The 25361-nt window shown below is 48.7% G+C and overlaps 1 protein-coding gene across 1 annotated transcript in view; it reads right to left on the bottom strand.

Moving 5' to 3' along the window:
- The window catches only part of TRAM2 (translocation associated membrane protein 2), a 95158-nt gene extending 70755 nt beyond the window's left edge, over window positions 1-24403 (bottom strand). The window contains exon 1 of the mRNA XM_070418430.1: window positions 24150-24403. Within this exon, the coding sequence (XP_070274531.1) occupies window positions 24150-24269 (120 nt within the window). The 5' untranslated portion in view covers window positions 24270-24403. The remainder of the gene's footprint in view (window positions 1-24149) is intronic.
- Between the last annotated feature and the right edge of the window lie 958 nt (window positions 24404-25361).

The following is a 25361-nucleotide window of genomic DNA, read 5'->3' as shown; positions in this document are numbered from 1 at the left end:
TCCTGTGTATCTTCCGGGTGGAAAGCCACTGAAGGCCCCACTGTCCCATCCCTCCCCTCTCCACCTCCATAAATCCAGGAGCAACAGCTTCACCTTCCACCAGACAGCAGGCAAATGCACAGCCCGGGCAGGAAAGCAGAGCCACCTGCCCAACTCATCAGCACTGAGCAACAGGCTGTCGGCCCCAAGACGATCCATGGCAGTCAAGTCCTCTAACTTCACAGAAGGTTCCAAATGTTACCATCCTGCCCTATCCCCATCCCTGCTTACTGCACCCCTAGAAGGGTAGGGCGGCCCTGTGGAGTCCAAGTGAATAGGTCTCACCCAAAAGCAGACTGGGTGGCCCATTTCCACAGCCCCACAATGGGGCAACAATGGACTGCTGTGTCAGGACTGACACTTGACATTTCTAGCTGCTGTTTCTAAAGCTTACATTTTTACCATCTCATTCATGTGACTTGTTCAGTTACTATCTGGAACTGAGAAGTTTCATTTCCACTTCTAGTCAATCCTGACTTGTGTTTTTCTTGATGCTTTTTGTATAGCCTTCTCTGGTTTAAAATATACCCATTTCACCCTGTGAGCTATTCTTCAAAAGGCTTCCGAAAAGCTTTTATGTGTTGTAGGTGGGAGTGACATCTCTAGCACCAAGGGCAAGGACTTACCTCACCAGCATCTCCCGGCCGCTCTGCCGCACCCCCTCCTCCTGCTCCTGTGTCCTCTCTCCAACATCCTAACTCCACTCCATGCTCCAGCTTCTCCCCCTCACTCCATCCACCTCTCCTGCTCTCCACACAGCTTGTCACTACCCCACACCTTCCTTCTTTCCATTTCCAAAATGAAAACAGCTTTAACGTGCCTTTTCTGATCATCAAAATGCTGTACATTTTGTTAAATACACACCACACCACACACACACACACACACACACACACACACACAATAAGTGCATGGAGAAAAAAACATTATTTGAAATTCTACCACACAGAGAAAAACACTGATCTATATGTTGATGATTATCCTCAGAGATACCTTTTTATATAAACAAAGCAAATCCAAACTTTTACAGAAAAAGGCCCACCACAATATGTAATTCTGTAACCTACTTTTTTTAAAAAAAAGCTACAACCATATGATTTGGACGTCCTCTATGACAGTGCATATGGAATTATGTTACCACTTTAAGTTGACCTAACAAATCCTTTAACAGTAGTCATTTAGGAACAACAACCTCATCTTTTTAAAATACTAGCATCTCAAAATATTTGGATGTAATATTGAGTGGGAAGAAAAAGCAGAATTTGGTCTGTGCATTTTTATTACAATCATGAAAAACCATAATGACCAGGCAAAAGAACAGAGTAGACATTAAGCCAGTGCTAAGCGGAAGAGCCTGAAAGAAGTCTATTTATAAAAGTGGTGTTCAAACAGCAAAGAAAGTCCTTCAACAAAAACTAACCTGTAAGATGCAAAAATCCCCATTATTTTAAAAAATGCAATGACAGTGAGGTCAGGGTAAAACATTTCAAGCGGCTGATCTTCACTTACTTTAACATCATAGTTTTCTTCCAAGTGGGGAAGGGAGACAGCAGTATTGAAGCCATTTGGTCTTTGAGACAGGGAACAGGTGAGAGGCACCTGAGGGTGGGCATTCATGGGGAGAACATGGGCGGGGCTCAGGCTCAGAGCTCACCCAGGAGAAGCCTTCAGCAAACAAACTCAACCTGCACTTCACTTAATGGTCTTGGTGGCCAGACACAATGTTTGAATGTAAAAGGTGTACCTGGTGCGAGATGGATATACAGACTCCATAGAACTATAGCATGAAAATGAGAGGCACTGAAAAAATGGCAGCCTAATGATGGCTGCGATAGTCATGCAATTAATTCATTAACATTCATGAGTATCTAACATCAATGGAGTCCTTATGGGATGTCAAGCTCTGTGGAAAGTGAAGTACATGCATTATCACTGGATCCTTCCAAAAACTCAATGAAAAAGGCACAATTGTTTTGATTCCCATTTTGCTGAACAAAAAACGTGGGGCACGGTTATCTAGTGAGGATCTATAAGATAAATACCTGCAATCAGGCAAACTGAATTCCAAGCCTGCTCCCAGCCCGTACCCGCTTCCCGGGATTTACGAGCCCGGCACACTCTGGCACCGGGAGATGGAGAATCAGGGTACACATCCAGATGACTAAGGCCTCAAGTCTGCAGTCTGTTTTTCAGGGGAAAGAGAGCCTGCGAGTTAATCATCATAATAAGCCGTCTTCTCTATAAGGAGCTCTATGTACTGCACAAGAATGCCACGACTGTCTTTCACTTTCAAGAGGTCTCCATGGAAATGCAGAAAACCAAGTGCGACAGGGAGCCGCTCTCCAATCTGTTCAGTTTTACATAGGCCCTTAGTCGGGGACTTCGGCCACGTCACCATGGTCATTTTCTTAGAAGTAAAACAGACCAAAGGCACTTAGGAAGCATCACAGAAGGAAGGCATTCCTGGAGGAAGCCGAGCTTGCAGGCTCAAGGACAGTATATTTAGCTTAAATATGACGAGTGGAAGGTCTAGGATACTATATTTGGGCAAACGGTTGATTTGGGGTTTGGTGAAGTCCTGGGTTTGGCAGCAGCACCCGTTTCCCACCCTGCCCTCGCCCCAGGCCACGTGGGCACGGCTACAGAGCTTGGCTCTCACATGGACAAAATCCACTGACTTCTCCCTGGGCCGGAGAGCAGAGGTGGCACAGCTACTCCAGGGAATGACAGGGTGAGGAACAAGCAGCGAGAAGCCAACAAGAAGCAAAAGAGACGAAGCCCTATCATGGGTGGTGATGGTGTCCCATCGGGAGGGCAGAAGTCCCCCTGGGATCCAGGCCCGTAAGGGGCACCTCACAGCAACTCAGGCCACACTGACGTAACCACTGATTTTCTTATCCATCCTTCCTGTCAGCCTGAGCAGGAAGCATACATTAATCATCTCCAGGTCCCATGGAGGGCATTCAATACATGTTTATGGAATGAATTTAAAAGGGTTCTGGAGATTGATCGCAGGAATAATGTGAATGTACTTGATAGTACTGAACTGTACACTTAAAAATGGTTACGATACAAAATTTTATGTTATGTATATTTTACTACACTCAAAAAAATAGCACATATTACAGGGGGGAAAAGGTGGTAACACTTGGAAACTTCTAATGTTCCCTATGTGAAATTTGGTGAAGTATGGGTTGAGTAATTTGCATGTAAGAACTGTGGGGCCCCGGCTGGTGTGGCTCAGTGGTTGAGCATATCGACCCATAATCCACGAGGTCATCGGTTTGATTCCTGTTCAGGGCACATGCCGGGGTTCCGGGCTTGATCCTCAGTAGGGGGCGTGCAGGAGGCAGCCTATCCATGCTGTTTCTCTCTCATTGATATTTATCCCTCTCTCTAAAGATCAATAAAAACATACTTTTTAAAAAAAGAAGTGTGGGGAAGGGCTGAATTATGAAACTGTTATCAATAGTGAACCATGACTCACTGAGATAAGTCACAGAGATGGCGAATATGATAGTAGGTTTTTCCAGGTAGAACTTAGCAAAGTAACTTCTAGAAAGTCTTCTCTTCCAGGAAGAGCCAGAAAAATGTGTAGATGGTTAGACATGAGGCCCCAAATCCACCCAGGAAACTCCACTCAATAGTTCCAACAAGTACAACCTTCCTCACAGTCTTCCAACCTGAGCCTGAGGGCCCACACTCTTACACTCTTACCTACTATAGGAGACAGGAAGCTGTTCGGGACCCCACCTTCACTCGCGCCTCCCTATATAAGCACGGAGGTTGCATTTCACAAAGTGAGATCTGTGGGATGTTACTAATACCCTTGAAAGAGATGGTCAGATAAATCTGAGAAACAGTGGACACTACCATGGTAAATTTACAGGATCTTCAAGAAAGGGGGCGTGGTAGGAAGTTTCACATACCGCTCTGACCCAGAGCTTCCCAGCCTCCCATTACCACCCCCGGGATGTCCACTGCCTGGAACTCAGCTCAGGAAACAATGTAACGGACATGATGAATTACTTGGAATATCCAGAGTTCAGATTCTGGCTCCCCAATTTATTAGTGGTGTGATCTCGGGCAAGATATTTGAATTCTTCAGGCCTTAGTCTTCCTCCCATTAAAATGGAGTACAGGACTCGGACTCGGAAGTCAGACAGGCTTTGAGTCCTGCCTCTGGCATTTAAGAGCAAGGGGAGCCTGGTCAGATTAGTCTTTCTACATCTCAGCTCTCAGCTGTAAAATGGGAGTAAGCATCGTATCTATCCCACTGTGAGGACTGCAAGAGAGAATACAGGTCAAGTGTTCATTACAGTGCTCTGCATCAGGTAAGAACGCAATACACGTGTTCTCTTTCACTCTATAAACTCTGAAGTGCAGTATGAATGTTACAATCCTTTAAGGTCCAAGCCAAGGCCCACTCTTTTTTCATGAGCTTCCCCAAAAGCTCTCTCACCTCTGCGCTTACACAGCTTGGAAGATTTCTATATTGTCCATAAAGTTATTTGGCCTTTAGTCATGTGCTGATATGTAGTATTATATCCCGTGTTGGTATCTAGTGATTCAGATACAATTCTTATCTCACATTCCTTTTTTTCCAAAACAGAATTGGGGGACCTAAGTGAATTTAAATGCTATGCAGACCTAGTGTAAAAATGTTTAAGGGGAACATAAGATGTTGAAAGCTAAAGCCTACCTCCTAGAAACAATGCTGACGGGCTGCTGTGATCTTCCCAGGTTTTGCCTGAGCATATACAAATAAATGTTTTTATTAAAATAGGCTCGTCCCATATATACTAATCTATAACCTTTTTTTCTCTAAGACATCAATCTCTGTCAATACATATTGACTTGATCCTCTTTTCAACTGCTCTAAAGTATTCTACTGTGTGGCTATCACACACTTAGTTGGTTCAATACAGATTGATATGTAGGCTGTTTCAAAGGAATAACAACTTCAGGGCAAAAGCTGTGTCCTGGATATTTTGGCATCTCCATGGAGCTAGTATAGTGCCCGTGGTAAAAATTCAGTAAATTGTGTTGTATAAACTCTGACAATGTTGACCTCTAAATCACAGGTGATTATCAGGCCACCGTCTCCAGAGCCAGCACTGTTGTGCGAAGCCTGGATAATAAAGAGTAATATTGGCATTGCTGACCCTGAGATATAAGTCTCAGATCAAAAAGACAAACTGTTCGATATTGTTTCAATACTGGCTCCTTTCCCATATTAAAAATGTTGGGTGGCCCAGCAATTCTACTCACAGGTAGAATTGAAAATATTGTGTCCACTGGAAAGTGTGCACGTGAATGTTCACAGCTGTGTCACTCATGTAGTGAGGTGGAAGCAACCCGATTGTCCGTCAGCTGGTGAATGGGTAAACAAACCGGGGCATTGCATGCAGTGGAATATTACTCAGTCATAAAGAGGAATGAAGCACGTATATGCTACGACACGGATGACCCTTAAAAACATTATGCCAAGTGAAAGGAGGCCGTCACAAAAGTCCACATATTTTATGATCCTATTGACCTGAAATGTCCATAATAGGCAGATCCAAAGAGACAGAAAGGAGATTAGTGGTTGGGGAGTGGGGGAGCAATGGGAAGTGACTGCTGACTGGTTTCTTGGGGGGATGATGGAAATGTTCTGGAATTATATTGAAAACCACTGAAATATATACTCTAAGTCCGTGGTCAGCAAACTGCGGCTCTCGAGCCACGTGCGGCTCTTTGGCCCCTTGAGTGTGGCTCTTCCTAAGCCTGAGGAGTACCCTAATTAAGTTAATAACAATGTACCTACCTATATAGTTTAAGTTTAAAAAATTTGGCTCTCAAAAGAAATTTCAATCGTACTGTTGATATTTGGATCTGTTGACTAATGAGTTTGCCGACCACTGCTCTAAGTGGTGAGTTTTACTATGGATGAATTATTTGTCAGTTAAATGTGGAAAAATTATCAGTTAGCAATTCTACTTTACCACTAATTTACTGAAAGAGTATGACATGAGAACGACCAGAAGGCCAAGGGCTGTGCCGGAGACACATGGTGAGCAAGACCTTCCCTGCCCTAGGTCAAGCCGTGAAGAGTGACACGGCCACACTCCATTGAGTGGGGGCACTAAGAATTGTGTCAGGGAAGCGCAGGGAATCCGGGGTGCTGAGGCAGAGTCAGTACTGTCTAGCAGCAAAGAAGGCTTTCCAGAAAAGTGGTCTGTGACCCGAGGAACGAGGAGCAGCGACCAAGGGAAAAACGGGCGAGTGACCCGAAGGAAGGATTTGTATGAGAGAAACATCATGGAGGGGCTGAAAGATAACCAATCCATGGGGAAGAGCCCAGTTATCCAAATGTGCCAACAATGTCATTTGAAACGTCCAGCAAGTATTGGACTCCTACTGCATGGGGCACCGTGCTAGATGCTGAGAACCCAATGGCTCAATGCAGACAATGTACAGCTTTCAGTATACAAGTGTGTATCTTCATGGATGCATGACAAATAGTCCACGGCTAACTGACTGCTTGGTTTCAACATGGCCTTTTAAAAAAGACAAAGACAATTTGTCAATATCTATCAAAAATACAAAGGCACTTACGCTTGGGCCCAATCATCCTGACCTTTTGGGAAAATATGCTACAAGGTATGCCTGCATAGGTACAAGTGATGCACACACCAAGCTATTCGTCATAGCATTGTTTGTAAGAGCAAAACACTGAAACAGCCCAAGAGTTCATAGAAGGGGACTGCTTAAGTGAATCACAGTGAACCTGCACAATGGGAGACTATGCAACCTTGACACAAATGAGGACCTTCTGTGTACTGACATGGGAAGATCTCTGGGATGCTTTGTTAACCGAAAAAGGCAAGGTGCTGAACAGTGTAGATAATACTTCACTTGGCTAAGAAAGGGGGCAGGAATACACACACATACACACACACACACACACACACACACACACACACGTGTATATGTAAAATCCATCATATATTTATGGCTGCTTGTATTTTCATAAATAAACCCAAGAAGGATGGAAAAAAAAGTTAATAAAAGTGGTTATGGGGGGCAGGAGAGGGGAGCTGGATGAGAAGAGCTGGGGAGGGAACAATTTTCAGTGTGTTCTTTTTATATGTTTTTGATTTTTGAACAATGTGACTATACTGGCAAAGATTACCTATTCAAAAAACGTATTTTTTAAGCTTTAAAAGGGTTAAACTACAGATAGAGATAATGGGAACAATTCTCAGTGTGTTCTTTTTATATGTTTTTGATTTTTGAACAATGTGACTATACTGGCAAAGATTACCTATTCAAAAAACGTATTTTTTAAGCTTTAAAAGGGTTAAACTACAGATAGAGATAATGGGTTCTCTATCTGCATGCACATGCTAAAAAGACCAGCATTCCTAACCTGCTCACAAGCATCTCTTACTGGTTACCTGAGAGCCCAGAAGAGATGTACATAAAGAACCTGCAAATGGCCAGCAGCAGCAGCAGAAAGGTGACTCAAGACACACACTATCCTGTGTGCTCACTGGACTATCCTCGATCATTTCATACCAGCTATGTGTCGGGCACTGAGAGGATGATACCAAGAAAATGGGAAGCACCCCTTCCTTTGGGAGGGCTCACAGCAAGTGCAAGGAGCCAGCCTCGGCCCTAGTGCCTGTGGCCTTCCTGGTACAAATCTAATCGAGTCAGTCCTGTGCTCAGAAATTTTCAAGGGCTCCTGACTGCAGAAGCTTAGGAACAAATCCAAACTTTTGAAATTGGGCCTCCATGGCCCCAACCCTTCCTGACATTCAGGATTCAATTTCCATCGCTTTCTTCCTTAAACCTACTACTCCTTCACCCTCTACTTTGACAACACGACGCCACATACTACACACACCACACACACACACATCTCTGTCCTTTACACATGTCCTCTCACTGCACACTGGCCTGGCCAGTGCCCCTCAGGTCCAGTCCCAGCCCAAAGGTCTCCTTTTTAAAATGAACTGCCCCTAAGGCCCCGGAGAGGGGGGGATTACGCTCCCTTCCCTGACCCTCACACTGGACCTCCTACACATAAGAGCAGCAATGACACTGTCACCTCCCCAAGGACTCTGGGCTCCGTGATGGCAGGATCTCCCCCTTTTCATCCTTTATCCTAGGCCCCAAGAACAGTGCTTGGCAGAGAGCAAATGCTCAGTCTAAGTCTGGCTGAATGAATAAACAAGAGACACACAGAGGCAGACAGAAAGCAGGGATGAACTCTGTTTGGAAAGAAGAGCCAGGGAAAGCATTCTGAGCAGGTGGTGCCTATATGGAAGGGGTGCTTCTATGAAACGAGAAGGTAGATGGAAAAGAGAAAGCCTTGGGGGTGGGGCATGAACAACAGCGGGAGGCAAGAAAGAGGAGGGAAGGGTCAGGAACCACAGGTAGATGGTTTGTGATGAGGGGTCAGGAGAAAGGGCAGGGCCTGAGTCAGGTGCAGGTGACCAAGCCTGGTCAGGCTGAGGGGAGCCTTGAATGCCATGCTGGGCGGCCCAGACTGTAGGTGGGCAGCTTGGAAGGATATGAAGTCAGGGAGACCCATGCTCAGCTCTGTGTCTGCGGGCAGTCAGTGGTAGCTATGGGGGAGAGGGACTAGAGAGAGGCAAGAGGCTGAGGACCAGGCTACGATCCACCATAACCGTTCAGGTGGGACAAAGCAATCAGATGTGAGGGACGAGGCAAGGGATACTGTGGGTTTCTATTCTGATGGTGCACTTGTTTTATTCCTTCTTCTGGAGACGATGCAAACTACAGTCACTCACAGGGGCAGAGGGCGTCTAATGAAATCGTGGCTGATCACCAGCAGGACTTGGTATGAAGACCCCCTCGCCTCAGCTGGTTTTGCTCAGGGGATAGAGTGTAAGCCTGAAGAATGAAGGGTCCCGGATTTGATTCCAGTCAAGGGCACATGCCAGGTTGTGGGCTCGAATCCCAGTAGGAGGCGTACAGGAGGCAGCCAATCAATGATTCTCTTTCATCACTGATGTTTTTATCTCTCTCTCCATTTCCCTCCCTCTCTGAAATCAATAAAAATATATATATTTTTAAAAAGATCCCCTGGGCGTCCAGCAAGGGTGCTAGAAATCAGCCAAGGGGAATCCTCACTGCATCTGTTCCAGGGATTTGCCAGAAGTTTAGAGACGAAAGCACATGAGAAATCAGTTAGTCCACATTTTGTCAATCACACCTCAAAGAATTCTTTACGGACACACCTGTCGGGCACTCCCTGACGAAGTATGGGCAGTCCCTAGCACATAGTGAGGGCTTGCTAATTTTGTAATAACTGCTACACAGGCCATAGTAGGGAGGCAAGAAAGAGGAGGGAAGGTTCAGGAACCACCTACATGACTGTCCACCAGCCAATCCCTGGGGTCCCTCCTCATCCCCATCTACCCGTAGGAAGGCCTCCAGGAAAGAAGGCCCTCCTCCCCCACCTCCACTGAACACTGAAACCAAACCACCTTCCTCAGGTAAGACCACGGTACTTGGATTCAAGCCTCTACATTGGCATATATATCTACACTAATAAAAGAGAAACATGGTAATTGGCGTACGACCGCTACCCTTCCCATTGGCTAATCAGTGAGTATATACAAAGTAACTGTCAGCCAAGATGGCGGCCGGCACCCAGGCAGCTGATGCGAACAGGGAGGCTTGCTTCCTTCAGTGACAGAGGACTCCAACGTTCCCCGGCCTCTGAGCTTCAGTTGGAAACATAGTAACATTTATAGAAGATAAACAAAACTCCAGAAACCTCCTGTCAGTCAGCCGGGATCTCAGAGCTGGAGTCGCAACATTGTTTCTAATACAGAAAACAAAGGCCAGAAACCTGCTTTCGGCCGAGCCTCAGAGAGAAAGCCAGCTCTCAGCTCCAGTGACAGCCATAGAAGGTAAATAAATGCCAGAATAAAAAAAAAGAAAAAAAGGAGAGGTTTGGAGCTCCAGTCACCCGCCACCCTGAAAACGGCCCTCAGCTCCTCACCCAGACTGGCCAGGCACCCCAGTGGGGACCCCCACCCTGAAGCAACAAGGTGGCGGCTAATTTGCATACTGAAGGCAGGCGGCAGCAGGCAAGGCTGTCTGCGGTCTGGGACCCGGATCTGTGACCCTGCCGGGCAGGATCAGCGGAGCCGCGAGGCCTCCCGGCACCAGGATCAGCGTGACAGGGGGCAACGCCCAAACGCCCTGATTGCCCTGCGGCTCTGTGTGTGACAGGGGGCAGCACCCCAACCCCCCCCCATGGGCCCTGCTCTATGTGAGACGGGGTAGAGCCATACCTCCCCATCGGCCCTGCCCTGAGTGTGACAGTGGCGGCGCCCCAACCTCCTGATCGGCCCTGCTCTGTGTGCGACAGGGGGTGGCGCCCCAACTCCCCTATTGGCCCTGCTCTGTGCGTGACAGGGGGGAGCTCCTCAACCCCCTGATCGGCCCTGCTCTGTGCGTGACAGGGGGGAGCTCCCCAAACCCCTGATGGGCCCTGCTCTGTGCGTGACAGGGGGCAGCACCCCAACCCCCTGATGGGCCCTGCTCTGTGCGTGACAGGGGGGAGCTTCCCAAACCCCTGATTGACCCTGCTCTGTGTGTGACAGGGTACGGAGCCCCAACCCCCTGATCGGCCCTGTTCTTTGCGTGGCAGGGTGTGGCGCCACAACCTCCCCATCGACCCTGCCTTGAGTGTGACAGGGCAGTGCCCCAACCCCTCAATCGGCCCTACCCTGTGTGTGACTAGGGGTGGCATCACAACCTCCCCATCCGCCCTGCTCTGTGCATGACAGGGGGCGGCGCCCCAACTCCCCAATCGGCCCTGCTCTGAGCCCGACCAGGGGCTGCACCTAGGGATTGGGCCTGCCCTCTGTCACCCGGGAGCAGGCCTAAGCCAGCAGGTCATTATCTCCCGAGGGGTCCCAGACTGCGAGAGGGCACAGGCCAGGCTGAGGGACCCCCCTCTCCCCCGCCCCCCCCCCCCAGTGCACAAATTTTTGTGCACCGGGCCTCTAGTATATATATATTTTTTGAGTGGCCAGATTATTATTACTGGCCAGATTATTATGACCACCCCATCAGTACTTTGTTGGGCCACCTTTTGCCTTCAATACTGCGGCGATTCTTCTTGGCATTGACTCCACAAGATGTTGAAAGGTGATGCGAAGAATCTGACACCATGCCTGATGAACAGCACTGTCCAGTACAGTGAAATTTGATGGTTGTGAAACCAGCTGCCTGATGGCTCTTTTAACTTCGTCCTACAAATGCTCAATTGGATTGAGATCTGGTGATTGTGGAGACCACCTAAGCAAGGTAAAGTCTCCCTCATGTTCTTGAAACCACTCCTGTACAATATGAGCACCGTGGCATGGCGCATTGTCTTGTTGGAAGAAGCCATCTCCATTGGGATACGCCATCAAAATGATAGGATGAACTTGATCAGCAACGATACTTAGGTATGTTGTGCTATTCAGACGCTTATAATGATCTGGCCCTCTAGCAACTTCAGCGCGAAATTATAGCTAATTTGCCTACAAATGTCAGGTGGTCATAATAATCTAGCCACTTTGTGTGTGTGTGTGTGTGTGTGTGTATGGCGAAGCCCTGGCTAGTGTGGCTCAGTTGGCTGGAGCAGCATCCCATACACCAAAATGGTTACAGGTTCAATTACAAGTAAGGGAACATACCTAGGTTTCAGGTTCCATCCCTGGTTGTGGTGCATACAGGAGGCAACCGATCAATGTTTCTTTGTCTCTCTCTTTCTCTCCCCCTACACCCGGTCTCTCTAAAATCAATGAAAACATATCCTTGGATGATGATTTTTTAAAAGGTGGAGAAAAAAATATTCCATCTAGCTGAGGCCCTACTTTATTAAAAAATTTAAAATCACATTAGATGCAATAAATACATTTTAAATATGTTCAAAGGCTAAAGTCACACAAAGGCAACACAATATGGTAAAACAAAATGATATACATGTTCTAGGGCAACACTGCCTTACTACACACCCTCAGAGTGACAATAAGGTCTAAGGAAAAGCTCTTTCTTTCTCCAGCGTTAACTTGCCTTGCTGCTCAGCTGTGTCACCTGCACTGTAGGCGTGGGGAGAGAGCTGGGGAGGAGGCCTTGCAGTGTCAGCAGTCTCTGAATCAACACCGGAGAATTCCTGGATGCGGGTCTCTGGGCATACTTTCTGGTTGGGGGTAGAAACTAAAATTGGGAGGGGGGGTAGTTATATGGATCCTCGCCAGTTTGCCGACCACACGGCTGTCCCATCTCACGGTCTCCAGAGCAAACTTGTCATGTCACCTTCTGTCCAAAATTCCCTCCCCATTACCTCCAGGATAAAGCCTCAACTCCTTGACGTGACCTGCAAGGCCCTCCGTGACCTGGCTCTTCCTCCTCTTTCCCTCTCCTCCCGCTTCGCCCCACCTCCAGAACATCCTATCACCCAGCCTGCTGAGTCCCCTAGGGCTGCACACCAGCCCCGGCCCCCTTTACCTCTATGTTTTCACAAGGACCAGCTGACCCTCTGTCTAGGGCCATCCCGCATCCTCTTCTCACCCTGGCCTTAGCCAGCATCCATCACACCCCTACTCTGAGCTAGGAGCCCCTCCTCCACGGTCCCAAAGCTCCCGCTCCAGCAGACGGCTATTCAGTGAGCACCACTGTGTGCTGGGCCCAGAAAACCAGCATGGCAGCCCAACTGGAGTTCTCATCGTCAAGTGACTCTGCCTGTGTCCTGTTATATGTCTCCCTTGCTAGTTGGTAAGGTTGTTCCCTGTAATCGGGGACCGTTTCCTTTTCCTTTGTTCCCAGAAGCTAGAACAATGCCTCGCACAAAAGCACTGTTTAATCAATATTTATAGAATGAGGAGGCAAAAGATTAGAATCAACTCAGACTCCTATCCCTTGAGCCACAGCTGTAGGCTAAAGGTGTGGTCTGCGGCCAGTGACGATCTGAAGTAAATGGACCCAGACACTCAAGAAATACTGGTTGAGAAATGCCTAGTTATCTTTGTTTTGAAACTCCTAATACAATACAACTCCTGTTGACAAACATGTTAGCTGGCTTCCATTTCAGATTGTAGAGTCAGGACTACACTTGCACGGAGCACCTATATTTACTGAATGATTTTAAAAGAAGAAAATTGAATGGCCGAGTGGCTGAATAGTGTTGAATGAGTATCTTTCCCAGACTGGATAAGAAAGTCAAAAAACTGTTTTTTTCACATTTCTTGGGTAATAAAGTACACTGCATAGCAGACCAAAGTTGCCTTCTTTTGGGGGGCTCTGTAATGATGACTTGCCAGAAATTTCTGGGGTTGGATATTAAAAAGTATTAAAACTTTAATATTAATCACTATGGATGGGAATCTTTCTAGAAATCTTTCTGAGTACACTGCATACTTTTACTTTTTCATGAAACATATAAATCAAATACTAGTACTGTACTAGTCTATCATAAAAACCTCAAAATTTACTGACGCTGTTTGCTCATATTCTGACACCTGGTATTCCTACTTTTTCATTTCTTATGACTTTTAAGTATTTAATAATGACTAGCCTTCCCAGCTGTCAGCTACCACCTGTCTACCTACCCCAGCACTACTTCTGTATTAACTTACTTCTTTCTTCTGTAACCTTGGGAACCAGATAGCCAAGCCTCATATGACACCACATAAGGAAATGTAGGTGGGCTTTGAGCAAAGGTGTGGGAGACTAACCTCGGTGTGGCTCACAGCATCAGGGCACAGGTTTAGTGAGGGCCACTGTCTGGCTGCTCTGGAACCTTTGCATCCTACTTCTCAGTTATGTTCCAAATGGACGGGCAGCCACAAAGGTGGTTCCATGTAGTTGAGGAGTCACTCCAACCCTTTCAAATGTAGTAAGAATAGGCCAGTGATGGCGAACCTTTTGAGCTCGGCGTGTCAGCATTTTGAAAAACCCTAACTTAACTCTGGTGCCGTGTCACATATAGAAATTTTTTGATATTTGCAACCATAGTAAAACAAAGACTTATATTTTTGATATTTATTTTATATATTTAAATGCCATTTAACAAAGAAAAAACAACCAAAAAAATGAGTTCGCGTGTCACCTCTGACACGCGTGTCATAGGTTCGCCATCACGGGAATAGGTCCTGGGCTCTTACCCTGTACCAGGCCTTCTTGGAAATGCTGTATTTGTACGAACACTTCTAACACGTTTTGTATGAACCTTCCTAATCCTCTCAACTACTCTATGACATATTATGATCCCCATTTTACTGATGAGGAAACTGTGGCACAGAGAGGTTACATAATTGATCAAGATGGCACCGCTAGGACATAGCAAACCAGGATATAAACTCGGGCAGTCTGGCTCCAGGGCCACTGTGACCCATGGCCTCTAATGGTTCCCCGACAGAACCATTCCGCAAGGATCCCTAACTCAGAAAGCAGTGTGGAGCCCAGCATGGTCCAATGGAACTTTCTGTGATGATGGAAGTATTCTATTATCTACGCTACTGAGCACTTGAAATGTGGCTAGTGTGACTGAGGAACGGAATTTCTAATTCCATTTCATGTTAATGCATTTACATTTAAATAGTCAAATGTGGCTCGTAGCTACCTCTTCGATGGCACAGGTGGAGACTGCTTTGGGTGAGTCGAAAACTGTGGCATGTTAAACATAATGGATAACTCCTACTTGAGACTAGGCTTCGGAAAAATGTAATTAAGTACTGATGCATCTCCTCTCAGCACGTACTGTTTTAAATTCATTCTCATAATGTTGAGGAAGAAAGCACGCCATTTGGTCAGTGTAGTTACAGAGGCCTTCCAGATGAAGTGGGAGCTTGTAGAAGCAACAGTATTAGTTGGCCAGGCAAAGCCTTAAGAGCACTGTTGGAGTGTGGGGCTTGGGGATGGCAGGTCACAGGTCAGGTTTCAGACACTAGATTCACCCTATTGATCTGAAAAAAGAAAATCATAAGCCACAGATAAATGTATGTGTGTGATGAGAATATATATCATTGAATATGGAAATATGTTCAAACCCAGGGCCCCAGACCATATTCAGAGAACTGGTATGATAAAACCTGACTGGGCAGAGCAGAAAGCATGGGCCATGGTGCCCAGGGCAGTGACCTCTCCTTGCTCATCCTGGGTCCCCTGGTCAGCACTGCAGAGGCCATAGGGCCTCTGACATGGAAGCCACAAACCGTGCCGACCCCCTCCCCCACCCTCGATGGTTCCTTTCTAATTATATGATTTTTTTTCCCCTTCCCCACCACTGGTTTCGCTAAGCTGCATTGCATGTCAAACCCAAATTTAGGCTAGAAACTGACTTCAACTCAAATAAGAAATGAAACCAAGAGTTGAAGTTGAGACAGTAATCCAATAGAAGCGCAGCTTTATTCTGACTCAGCCTAAATCTCTGCGGCTGGGGGGAAGGTGCCTCCTTCCCTTTGCTCCCAACTTCAGAGTAGCAACTTAAGTGTTATATCCATTGTCCAGCCCTGGTCTGCACACCCATGCTAAGAAGGCATAACTGAGCCACAGGAGAGCTGACACCCTTAGGAAGCAAATGGGGGACAAGAGGTACACAGTTATCTAGTGGCAGAGCCTGAGGAAGAACAAAGTCTCCCAAATCCCAGCGCTCGCCCCTGCCACCACACACCTCCCTGCCCAGGCCGCAGCTCCTGCCTTGGAGACCCTAGTGAGGAGCACATGTTCACACTTCATGCCAAACCAGAGTTCAAATTGCAATTAAAAAAAACAACAAAAAACTAGCTATCAAACATTCCTTTCCACCTCAACATCCCCCTTCTAAACAAGAGTCAGAAAATCCATACAAACAAGTTAGTCCTTGCCCATTGAGGTCAAAAGTTGATCCACTACAGCCCAGCCAACATGGCTCGGTGGTAGAATGTCAACCTATGAACCAGGAGGTCACAATTCGATTCCCGGTCAAGGGCTAGGCCTGGATTGCAAGATCCATCCCCAGTTTGGGGCATGTAAGAGGCAGCCGATCAATGATTCTCTCTCATCGATGTTTCTATCTTTCTCTCCCTCTCCCTCTCTGGAAAAAAAAAAAAAAGTTATTTCATAACAAAGTCAGAATACAAACTAAACACGCTCAAAACTCTAGAAGTGTTAGGGCTAAAAAGTTCAATTCAGCTCCCAATTCAGCAGGAATTCTCAGCAGGAAACCAGGCATTGTGAGGCAGGCCTGTGTGATTTCCTGCAGGACTCCAGGAATTGCTGGAGGGAAGGCCTGTTTATCCAAGGAATGCTCCTCCAGGTCAGGAGCTCCCAGACTGTGCTTAACCTTCCGGAAAAGAAGCTGATAAGACACCCCTGGCATCTCAAACCCGGAGCCACATTCTACATTCTTACTGACTCTCAAGGCTGTCTTTATAGGCACACAAACCGGACTGCAAACACTTGTTAACTAACATGGTCCTAGGCCAGTGATGGCGAACCTTTTGAGCTCGGCGTGTCAGCATTTTGAAAAACCCTAACTTAACTCTGGTGCCGTGTCACATATAGAAATTTTTTGACATTTGCAACCATAGTAAAACAAAGACTTATATTTTTGATATTTATTTTATATATTTCAATGCCATTTAACAAAGAAAAATCAACCAAAAAAATGAGTTCGCGTGTCACCTCTGACAGGCGTGTCATAGGTTCGCCATCACTGTCCTAAGCATTCCTCAAAGCAAGCAGGGAGGTCAACAGAGGAAGTTTGTAAAAATGAGATCTCTACCCTTTATCCTGAGGTAGGCACACCCTTCTCCCTCCCCAAAAGCCACATAAATCTTCCAAAGGGTGGTGAGTCACTAAAAAGTCTCTTTTTAAAAGTCTCTATAAAAAGAGAGGATCTACACATTTATAATAAACATGAAGGAACAAACTGATTAAACTAATAATACTTTGCCCTTGCAAAATTCAGGAGCTTTATTAGGAAACTCTCTCCCTACTTCAAAGGCAGGGCAATTAGGCTCAGAGGATTCTGTCCTTCTCACCCCAGGTGTGATCGTCACCTCCACCAACCCGAAAGGAACATTGCAGATCATGTTGGAGTTTGATGGCAAAAATCTTAAGAAAACACATGGAAGAGTTCTCTGAACTTCAACCAAGGTTTGAAGCAATGAAGGCCTCCTAAATACTAGAAATTGCACCTGTGTGCAGGAACACACACACACACACACACACACACACACTGACTTTGGTCAGTTCACTTACTCACAAAGCTATAAAGTACAAGAGTACCAGCTGTGCTTCACAAAACTTCTAGGAGTGACCTCCACTCTTGTCCTCTGACTACTGGCAACCCCACACTCAGGGTGTTAGGTCTCAAGTCTATAAACCACCCCCTTTCCACCAACAGCAATAGCTTGAGGTGAAGGCCCAACAGTCTGTAAGTCTGTAAGTTGCACCTGCCACTTACATCAAGACCTGACTCCCATCCACAAATAGTTTATTAGCTTTAAGCTACCACACTGTGACCTCTTCGAGCACAAGGACCCCACCTTATTCATCTGCATTCCCAGAGATCAACACAGGCCCACAGCAGGCAATCAATAAACAGCAGCCAAATAAGTGAACGCAGCACACTGAAGGAAGATAATTCATTTTCGAGGCTTCTACACTTACACTGGCATTTAAAGGTAGAGGCTAGAATTCCAGTGGGCAGGTGTGTAGAAAATGCACTGAACATGTGGGTTCAAGCCCCAAGTTTGCAAAAAATTCACTCTACTGTCCTGGGCAAATCTCTCAACCTGGGGAGGGGGGAGGAGGTCTTATTTTTCTCTTCTAGGTTTCCCTTAAACATGTAAAACTGGGAGGACAATATTGTGCTCTTGAGCTATCCACAATAGTACCCGGATGATAAGGGCAGTGAAAATAAAAGAGCCAGAGGCAGCCATTCCCACACAGATGTTGACTAATAACAGGGTAACTTTAACAGCTGGTAAAGCCTCTGCCCATTTGCCTATGTTCACATGTTCACATGTCGTACACACATTTGGGTCATTCTCTGTAGTCTCTTCCAGGGAGATGCAGATTTCAATGACTGTTCCAGGCAGAAAAGCCTCCAAGTGGAACAATGACCCGCAGACATTACTTCCAGGTAATAAACAGTATCCACTCAGACAAAGAAAAATAAAGCAGCCTGTGGCTACATTCCGTAGACGCCCCATTCGGGGAAGCACCAGGGCTGAGCTGTAAATGTGAGCCAGACGTAGCTGAATTCTTATTTTGGCTCCGACTCTAACTCAGAGCGGATGGTCCTTAGCCAAGTCTCTCCTCTAGAAGCCAGGCTCTGGATGGGTATGACAACCCCCATAAACCATCCAGATTACAGGGTGAAGCTAGTAAAGCATTTCGCAGATGTGAAGTGTTGCCAACCCCGTAAGACAAACGAGGGAGGCTGTCAAGAGGCAACGTGGCTTGGGTGGGGAGCCACAGAACGGCGCCTCACCTAACCCTGGGCTCCCACAGACGCTCCGGGGGATTGGAGCGGGGGGCTCTAGAGGACTCAGAGCCCCCCACTCACAATCTGCTACATTTCCTCTGCTCAAAATCAAAGGAAGCTGTGAACCTCCATTACCCAGAAAAGCCTCTTGCAAAGCTCTTTAAGCCACACAGTTGACTCACAACATTAACCAGCTGTGACTAAGTGAGGTTTGGTTCTCTTCTATAGGGGAACGTTTGAGACAGCAGAGGTAAATCAAGGCAAAGCACCAGGCTGCATAAAAGATAAAGGTCTGCTGGTGAAACAAGAGGCTGTGTCCGGAGCCACGTTAGTAGTTTTAGCGTTTTCTTTTCCTTTCTTTAACCATTAGGTACCAATGGATACCAGATACACAGCGCTGGATAAAAAGGCTGAGAGATAACATCAGGAAAGTTTCCCACCAAAGCCTGCTAATAGCGCGCGCACTGATTAGAAAGCACTTCTGTAGTTTGGAAACTCTAATCCGGTCTTATCAACCCTCTGGCTTCGTCATGTATCAGGGTGGGAACGGGAGGTACATGGGCTATGCCACAGAGTGATTTCTGGGGCCCCTGCCCACGACGAAGCAGATCAAAAAGGAGTGCATGCCTGCCAGAGCGAAGTTTTCACCATGGCAACACACGCTCCTCTGCAAACAGTCAGGACTGAGGCGCTCTGTTGCGACCCGTCTGGACAGTGCCCCCGAGAAACGAGCATGGAGGGTTCAGACAACAGAGGGAGCGAGAGAAAAGTGGCCCTTGTTCAGTTTGCGAGGCAGCCTCCTCATGGTTTTCCTTCCTCCACACAGCTGACGGTGGCCACACCAAGACCCTCCAGCATCCACAGCCGGGGTTCAAATAAGACGGATGGCAGAGGAAACAGATGTGGAGCAACCACGCCACAGGCTCCCTGGGAAAGAGGGACCCAGCGTATAACAACTGCACCCTTCAGAAGCAGACTGGGGAACTGAGGGGAAAGGCCTCATGGCAAAGCAGGTCACATTTAAAGTAAAATACAGCCGGGGCTCCCCACCAGCCGGTCTGGTGGTAGACGGTGTACTCACAGACCCAACAATGAAGCCAGCAACCATCACCATGGTTGTTGAGACCTCCGATCGAGTGTCTGTGTGCCGGCACAGGGCACGGCATTCAGACAGGTGTCAGTCTTCATCCTGCAGTCTGGGTCAAAAAACCACTAAATGATTAACACCACCTTCCTGCAGAGCACACTGTACCAAGAGAAGAACTAGGGGTAACCCAATGTGCCCTACATCCCACAGGACGGGGCGACCGACGCTTGAGGGCTGACCGGGAGAGAATCTAGTCCCAAAGTTCTGCTCTGCTGCTCAGATCACTGAGTGATGAACGCAGAAGTCTAACACAGAACAAGGGCACCCAAGAGAATCAGTGACCCTTCCCGTTTCCCCTGACTAATTTCTCCAGAACATGACTAATGGCCTAAGTCAGAGGTTGTCGGGGAAGATGCATAAAGCCAGGAATTGCCAACGCTGGCAAAGGAGCATCTTCAAAAGTGCATTAGAAGTTAGTCAAAGAAAGACAACATATGTCCACAGATGCTCGTATTAACACAACATACGTGGGACTATTTTAACAAATATTAAGAGAAGGGACCAGCAGCCTCACTCCGGGTTATGAAACCCAGAGGCATGTCTGGGAGGACGTGTACAGAACCCACCTGCTAACAGGCGTGACGAAATGGGCTCCCACTGTTCACGCTGCAAACACACTATCCTACAAGGCGGTCTGGTGCGGGGAAGAAGGTAGTTCCTGGAGGAAGGCAGCTCCACCACACCTGGCTCCGAAACAAAAACCGAACGCCAGCCACTACCCAAAAATTCCTCTCAGTCCCAAACCCTGAAGTCATCACAGACCAAACAAATGAGGGGCCCAGAATTTTAGAAACATTTCTTTGCTGCAGGGCCAGCAGAGCCTGCAAATGAGCTTTAAAATAAACAAACAACGTGTGGGTCTCGCAAGGACGTTTTAGAGATAATGTGTTAGTGGCTTTCTCTCTGCTCCATGTACCCCTTCATTCTCCATTCTCTGGTGAGAGCTTTCTCTCTTTCCCTGCCTGCTTTAGTTTGAAACGTGGCACTCAAAGGGACACTGGAAAGCGAAGGGGAAGGGGGTGGCGGGAAGAGACTGCTTTTAAATCTGACACACACCATACACACCGCACTGGCCGCCCACACCACGAAGGACTGTCAGGCCCGACTGCCCCTAGGACAGGACTGCAGGGCTGAACTGTGGAGTGGAAAACTCCCCTTGCACCACCTCTCGGGAAAGCAGAGTTAAGAAAGAGAAAGCTGGAAAGCAGAGTTAAGAAAGAGAAAGCTGGAAGAGAAGGAAGGGGAAAATAAAGCTCCACATTCCTGACATTTTTTAGCCAAGTGCTGTGGCTGCACAGAACAGCTCTATTCCAAACAGCCTGCAGGACAGAAAGAAAACCTGAATTCTGGGGAAAGAACCTACGCTTGGCCTTGGAAATGGGAGGAATCTTAGGACGGCTCAAAACTACACCAACGGAGGAGGGAAAGTCACCCTTTCATATGTGGTCCCAGAAGGAAGTGATGCCAAGGGAAGGAATTTGGAGTCATCATCTCCCAAGGGACAGAACTGAAGTCCTGGGGTCCCTAGGGAGAAACGAAAGCCCCTCTGAATGATGGCGCGCTAAATAGTGAGCTGGGGACGGAAGGGGCAAGGCAGGAATGACATGGAGACCAGTTAGGACACATGGGCTGGGCTGCCCGGGGTAGGAGAAGGGCCCAGCTCACTGGCAGAGACTGGACAGGGGACTGACTCTTTGTGGGAAGAATTATAAATGAGTTTTCTTGACTCTGCTTCTGAATGAAGGAATCCTAGCCATGCTCAAGTTAGAAAGCCAAGAGCCTGCTGTCCTCTCCTCTCTCCTCGTCTCCCCTTCCCTTTCCACCTCCTTCTGTCCTCACTTCTAGGAAGAAGTGTGACGTGCTCCCCCATATGAATCCCGACATACAGACACACACACACACACACACACTACACCGCCAGGGGAGAACCCAGAAGACCCCAGCTGTCCTCTAGTAAGTCCTGTGCTGGGTTATGAGGTGCCACCCTGGTTGTCCTCCACATGTGAAGATGCCCACAGGTGTTCCTCTCAGGTCCCTAAAAGTCACCGAGCTGTTTCTGCTCTCACCTGGTCGGGAGAGCAGAGTTCCGAAAATGTGCGGTCCCTCAAAATACCTGTCTCAGTGGAGAGTCAGTGAGGGGGAGGGGGGAAGTGTTCTTGTAGGTTGTTTTTTTCTCTCTCTCTCTCTTCTGTCAGGTGCTGGGAGTAAGGGCTCTTGGCACTTTTCAACTCCCACAGAGTGCCAGGTTAATCTGTAGGACTTTCCGAGACTAGAGGCAGGGACGGCAGGAGGTACCAAGCTCAAACACTAGGCAGCTCTTTCTGAGCAGAGATAAAGCAGGTAGAGCCACGGACCTTAACTAGTGCCAGAAGCACAGCCAAGAGGCTATGCTGGAGACTTCGCCGGCTGCAGAGCGTGCTGCTATGAGGTCTACAGCTGTCACGTGTGTCTTTCCAGCCACACCCTCCCAGACTGGTGACATGGCACTGGGAGGCCTCTTAGAACAGAGGACAGCAAATGGATACAAACAGGACAGAGGGTATTGGCCGGACAGAATAAATTCTCTTATTTCGTTAAGCTATTATTATGAAAAATAACAACAGGGCTTCAGGGAGCAAGCGACTTGGTTTTCATATCTGTAGAATCTGTTATGGCTTTTGTTGCTTACATGATCTCAGTTAGACTTTATAATAACCCCATGAGGAAGAGGCTTGACTAACCTCTTTAATGATGGGGAAACTGAGGCTGCACTTATTTTTTTTTAGTCAGACTAGTGACAAAGCAGGGACTGGGACCCAGGGATGACCCTAGGACAGTGGTCGGCAAACTCATTAGTCAACAGAGCCAAATATCAATAGTACAACGATTGAAACTTCTTTTGAGAGCCAAATCTTTTAAACTTAAACTATATAGGTAGGTACATTGTTATTAACTTAATTAGGGTACTCCTAAACTGGCCTTTGCTAAAAAACGTCCTCAATCTGATTGAGGTACGTTCGCTGAGGTCGACCCCTTCCAACTCTCCCATCCACACTCGTCTTGTATACTTGTTTCGTATACAGCCCTTTCCAATACACCATGAGAGCTGTGGGAAGGGGGGGGGGGGGGGGGGGGATGGGTTGAAGTCAAGGAGTACTACCAAAAGCTGGTGTGCAGACCCGTCCTAGCCTCAGGTTTATTTCCTACAGACCCTCCAAGGGCACATTCACACATCCTACCTGACTCAGCCACCACAAAAATGTCCCCAGCTTGAGGGCAGCCTCACCAGCCAATGAGGACCCTTGTCATCTCAGAGTGGAGAGGATGGGCAGGAGACAGGGGGGGGGGGGGGGGGGGCGGGGGGATGAGCCCGTTAGGAATCCTCCATCTCCAAGGCAGTTTACAAATGGTTACAGCTTCCTAACCCATTCCTGAGAATGCAGATAAGCAACCCTACCCAGAAAGGAGGACAAGGCCCTGCCTCCTTGGAGACCACAGTGAGAGTGAGGGGAGTGTCGCTAGATAGTGACAAGATATATCACAGCATGCCCTATTATGCTCACTTTCCTCCAGTTATTCTCACTTTTGAATACCACATTTTTTCTCATTCTCTCTTAGGTCTTTCCCATCAGACCCCCTGGGTCTGACCCCTCCCAGCTTAGTACAAGCCCCTGCTCTGTGAGGCTTGCACCAGCACATTGCTGGGGTAGGGGTGGGAGTGGGGGGGGGGGGGGGAGTTGTAGGGCCCCATCCTCTCCCCTCCTACCCCCATAGCATTGAGAGAATCATCTTGCCCCTGAAAGCACAGGGTATCTCATCCCTCTCCCTGGCCCTGTAACAGGGAGAAGCTCCGGGTCCACCACAGATGGAGCTGAAGGAATAATCCAGAGTGATCGTGGGTCTATGAAAACTGGCCTTTTAGGAAAGGGCAAAAAAAAGGGGTAGGGGCAGGCAGGAGGACAGCAGATGGGCACTGCTGGGATGGGCCACGGCCACACGTGAAGAGGCAAAAGACCCAGAAAACCAGGTGGGAGGTGGAAAGGGTCGGGGTCCTTCCCACTGGAAAAGCCCAGAAGAGCTGGCAGCCACGGCTTGGGAGAAGGAGTTAGTTGTGCAATGACTCCGGGTCTGGGAGTCTCCGGGCTTGGCTCCCGGACACCAGAAAGGAAACCCCACTGTTTGGGCCAGGGTGGCAGCACTGCGGTTGGTTCGAGGCCAGGCTTGGGATTCAGGGCTGCAGAGCGAGCTGCAGGATATGGTGGGTGCCCGAGTGGGTCGGCAAAGTAAGGCACGGCTGGCAAGGCGCAGAGCTGGGGGGCGGGGGGGAGGTCTGGGCTGACTCGGAGACCAAGGGGGGTACAGTGTACAAAGCCGGGGGTGCAGATACCGTCCTGGCAGCCCCGCGCCCCGGCTCTGACGAGGACCCCGGGGACCTGCAGGGCTCCACGGGCGGCGCACGAGAAAGGGCACCCCCTCCCCAGTCTCGCTCACCTCGAACATAAGCCCTATGAGGACGCAGAGCACCAGGCAGAAGCCGATGTCCGCATGGTTGTGGATGACGAACTCCTGGCTGAAGAGCGGGTAACTTTTCGTCCTCCTGCGGAAAGCCATGGCAGCGGGCGCGCAGCGGCCGGCGGGCCCCGCACCCTGCGCTCACGAGCCGCCGCGCAAACTTGCCCAGCCCCGGCCCGCTCCGCCCGCCGGCCCGCAGCCCGCTCGCCCTCCCGCCAGCCGGCCTAGCGCCCGACAACTTCTGGGGCCCGCCCCCTTCCTCCGCCCGCCCCCGCCCCGCCGCCCGGAACCGCCCCCGGCCGCAGCCCCCTCCCCACTCGCGGCCGCACTCGGCGCGCCGGGCTCCAGGCGGCCCCGCCCCCGCGCGCTTAACCCTCGCGCCGCCGCGGACGCTCCGGGGGCGGAGCCGGCGAGGGAGGCCTGGGTTCCCCTCGCCCCGGGCCCGCCACGCCGCAGGCCCCCCGCTCCCCGAGCCCCGCCGCATTCTTGGTGCTGCGGCCCTGCTGACCCCGCGCGCACGCAGCAGGCCGCGGGGTACGCGGACGCCCGGCCTGTCCTGACCCGACAGGAAGTGGGCCTGGGTTTCCCAGTCCCCGGCGCCCGCTCCTTCCTCCGCGGGAAGGGAAGGCCCGGGAGGCCGCGGGCCGCCGGATAGTCCGGGGTTGTGGGCCGCAGCCCTGGGCGCTGAGAGCGGCGCGGGTTCGGTGGAGGGAGGGGAGCTGCAGTGCCGGCCTTCTCGCTGGCCATGGCGCTCCGCATGGAAAATAAATGAATGGACAGTTGACCCGAGTGTTTCTGGAGCTGGCAGGGGGCTGCGCACGGTTCATCGTGCTGGGGTTAGGCAGCAAACAAAAAAAGACCCTGCCCTGGGGGAGCCTTGGTTCCAAATTGGGCGAGTGAATGCGTGGGTGCAGTTTTGCTCTCACTTTTGAGACCCTTGCACTCGTGTACGTTCGTTTTACACGTCTTACCCAGTCTTCCTTCAATAGTAACTGATCTGCAGAAGTGGAAGAATAAACAGTGAAGGACTTTCTCATTCCAAGTCTCTATTTAATAGTGTGTTTTTGAAAGCCCTCTGGGAAAGCACAAAAAGTATTTTAATAAATGAATTTATATTGGCAAATATTGGATTTATTCCCACCAGTAATGGAGTAAACTAATCACTTTTTAGATGTACAAAAACATAATATG

Source organism: Myotis yumanensis, unplaced genomic scaffold (assembly GCF_028538775.1).
Source record: "Myotis yumanensis isolate MYYU_CA2020_CCGP unplaced genomic scaffold, mMyoYum1.0.hap1 SCAF_6, whole genome shotgun sequence".
Classification (NCBI taxonomy): domain Eukaryota; kingdom Metazoa; phylum Chordata; class Mammalia; order Chiroptera; family Vespertilionidae; genus Myotis; species Myotis yumanensis.
This window is presented reverse-complemented; position numbering and strand designations above follow the sequence as displayed.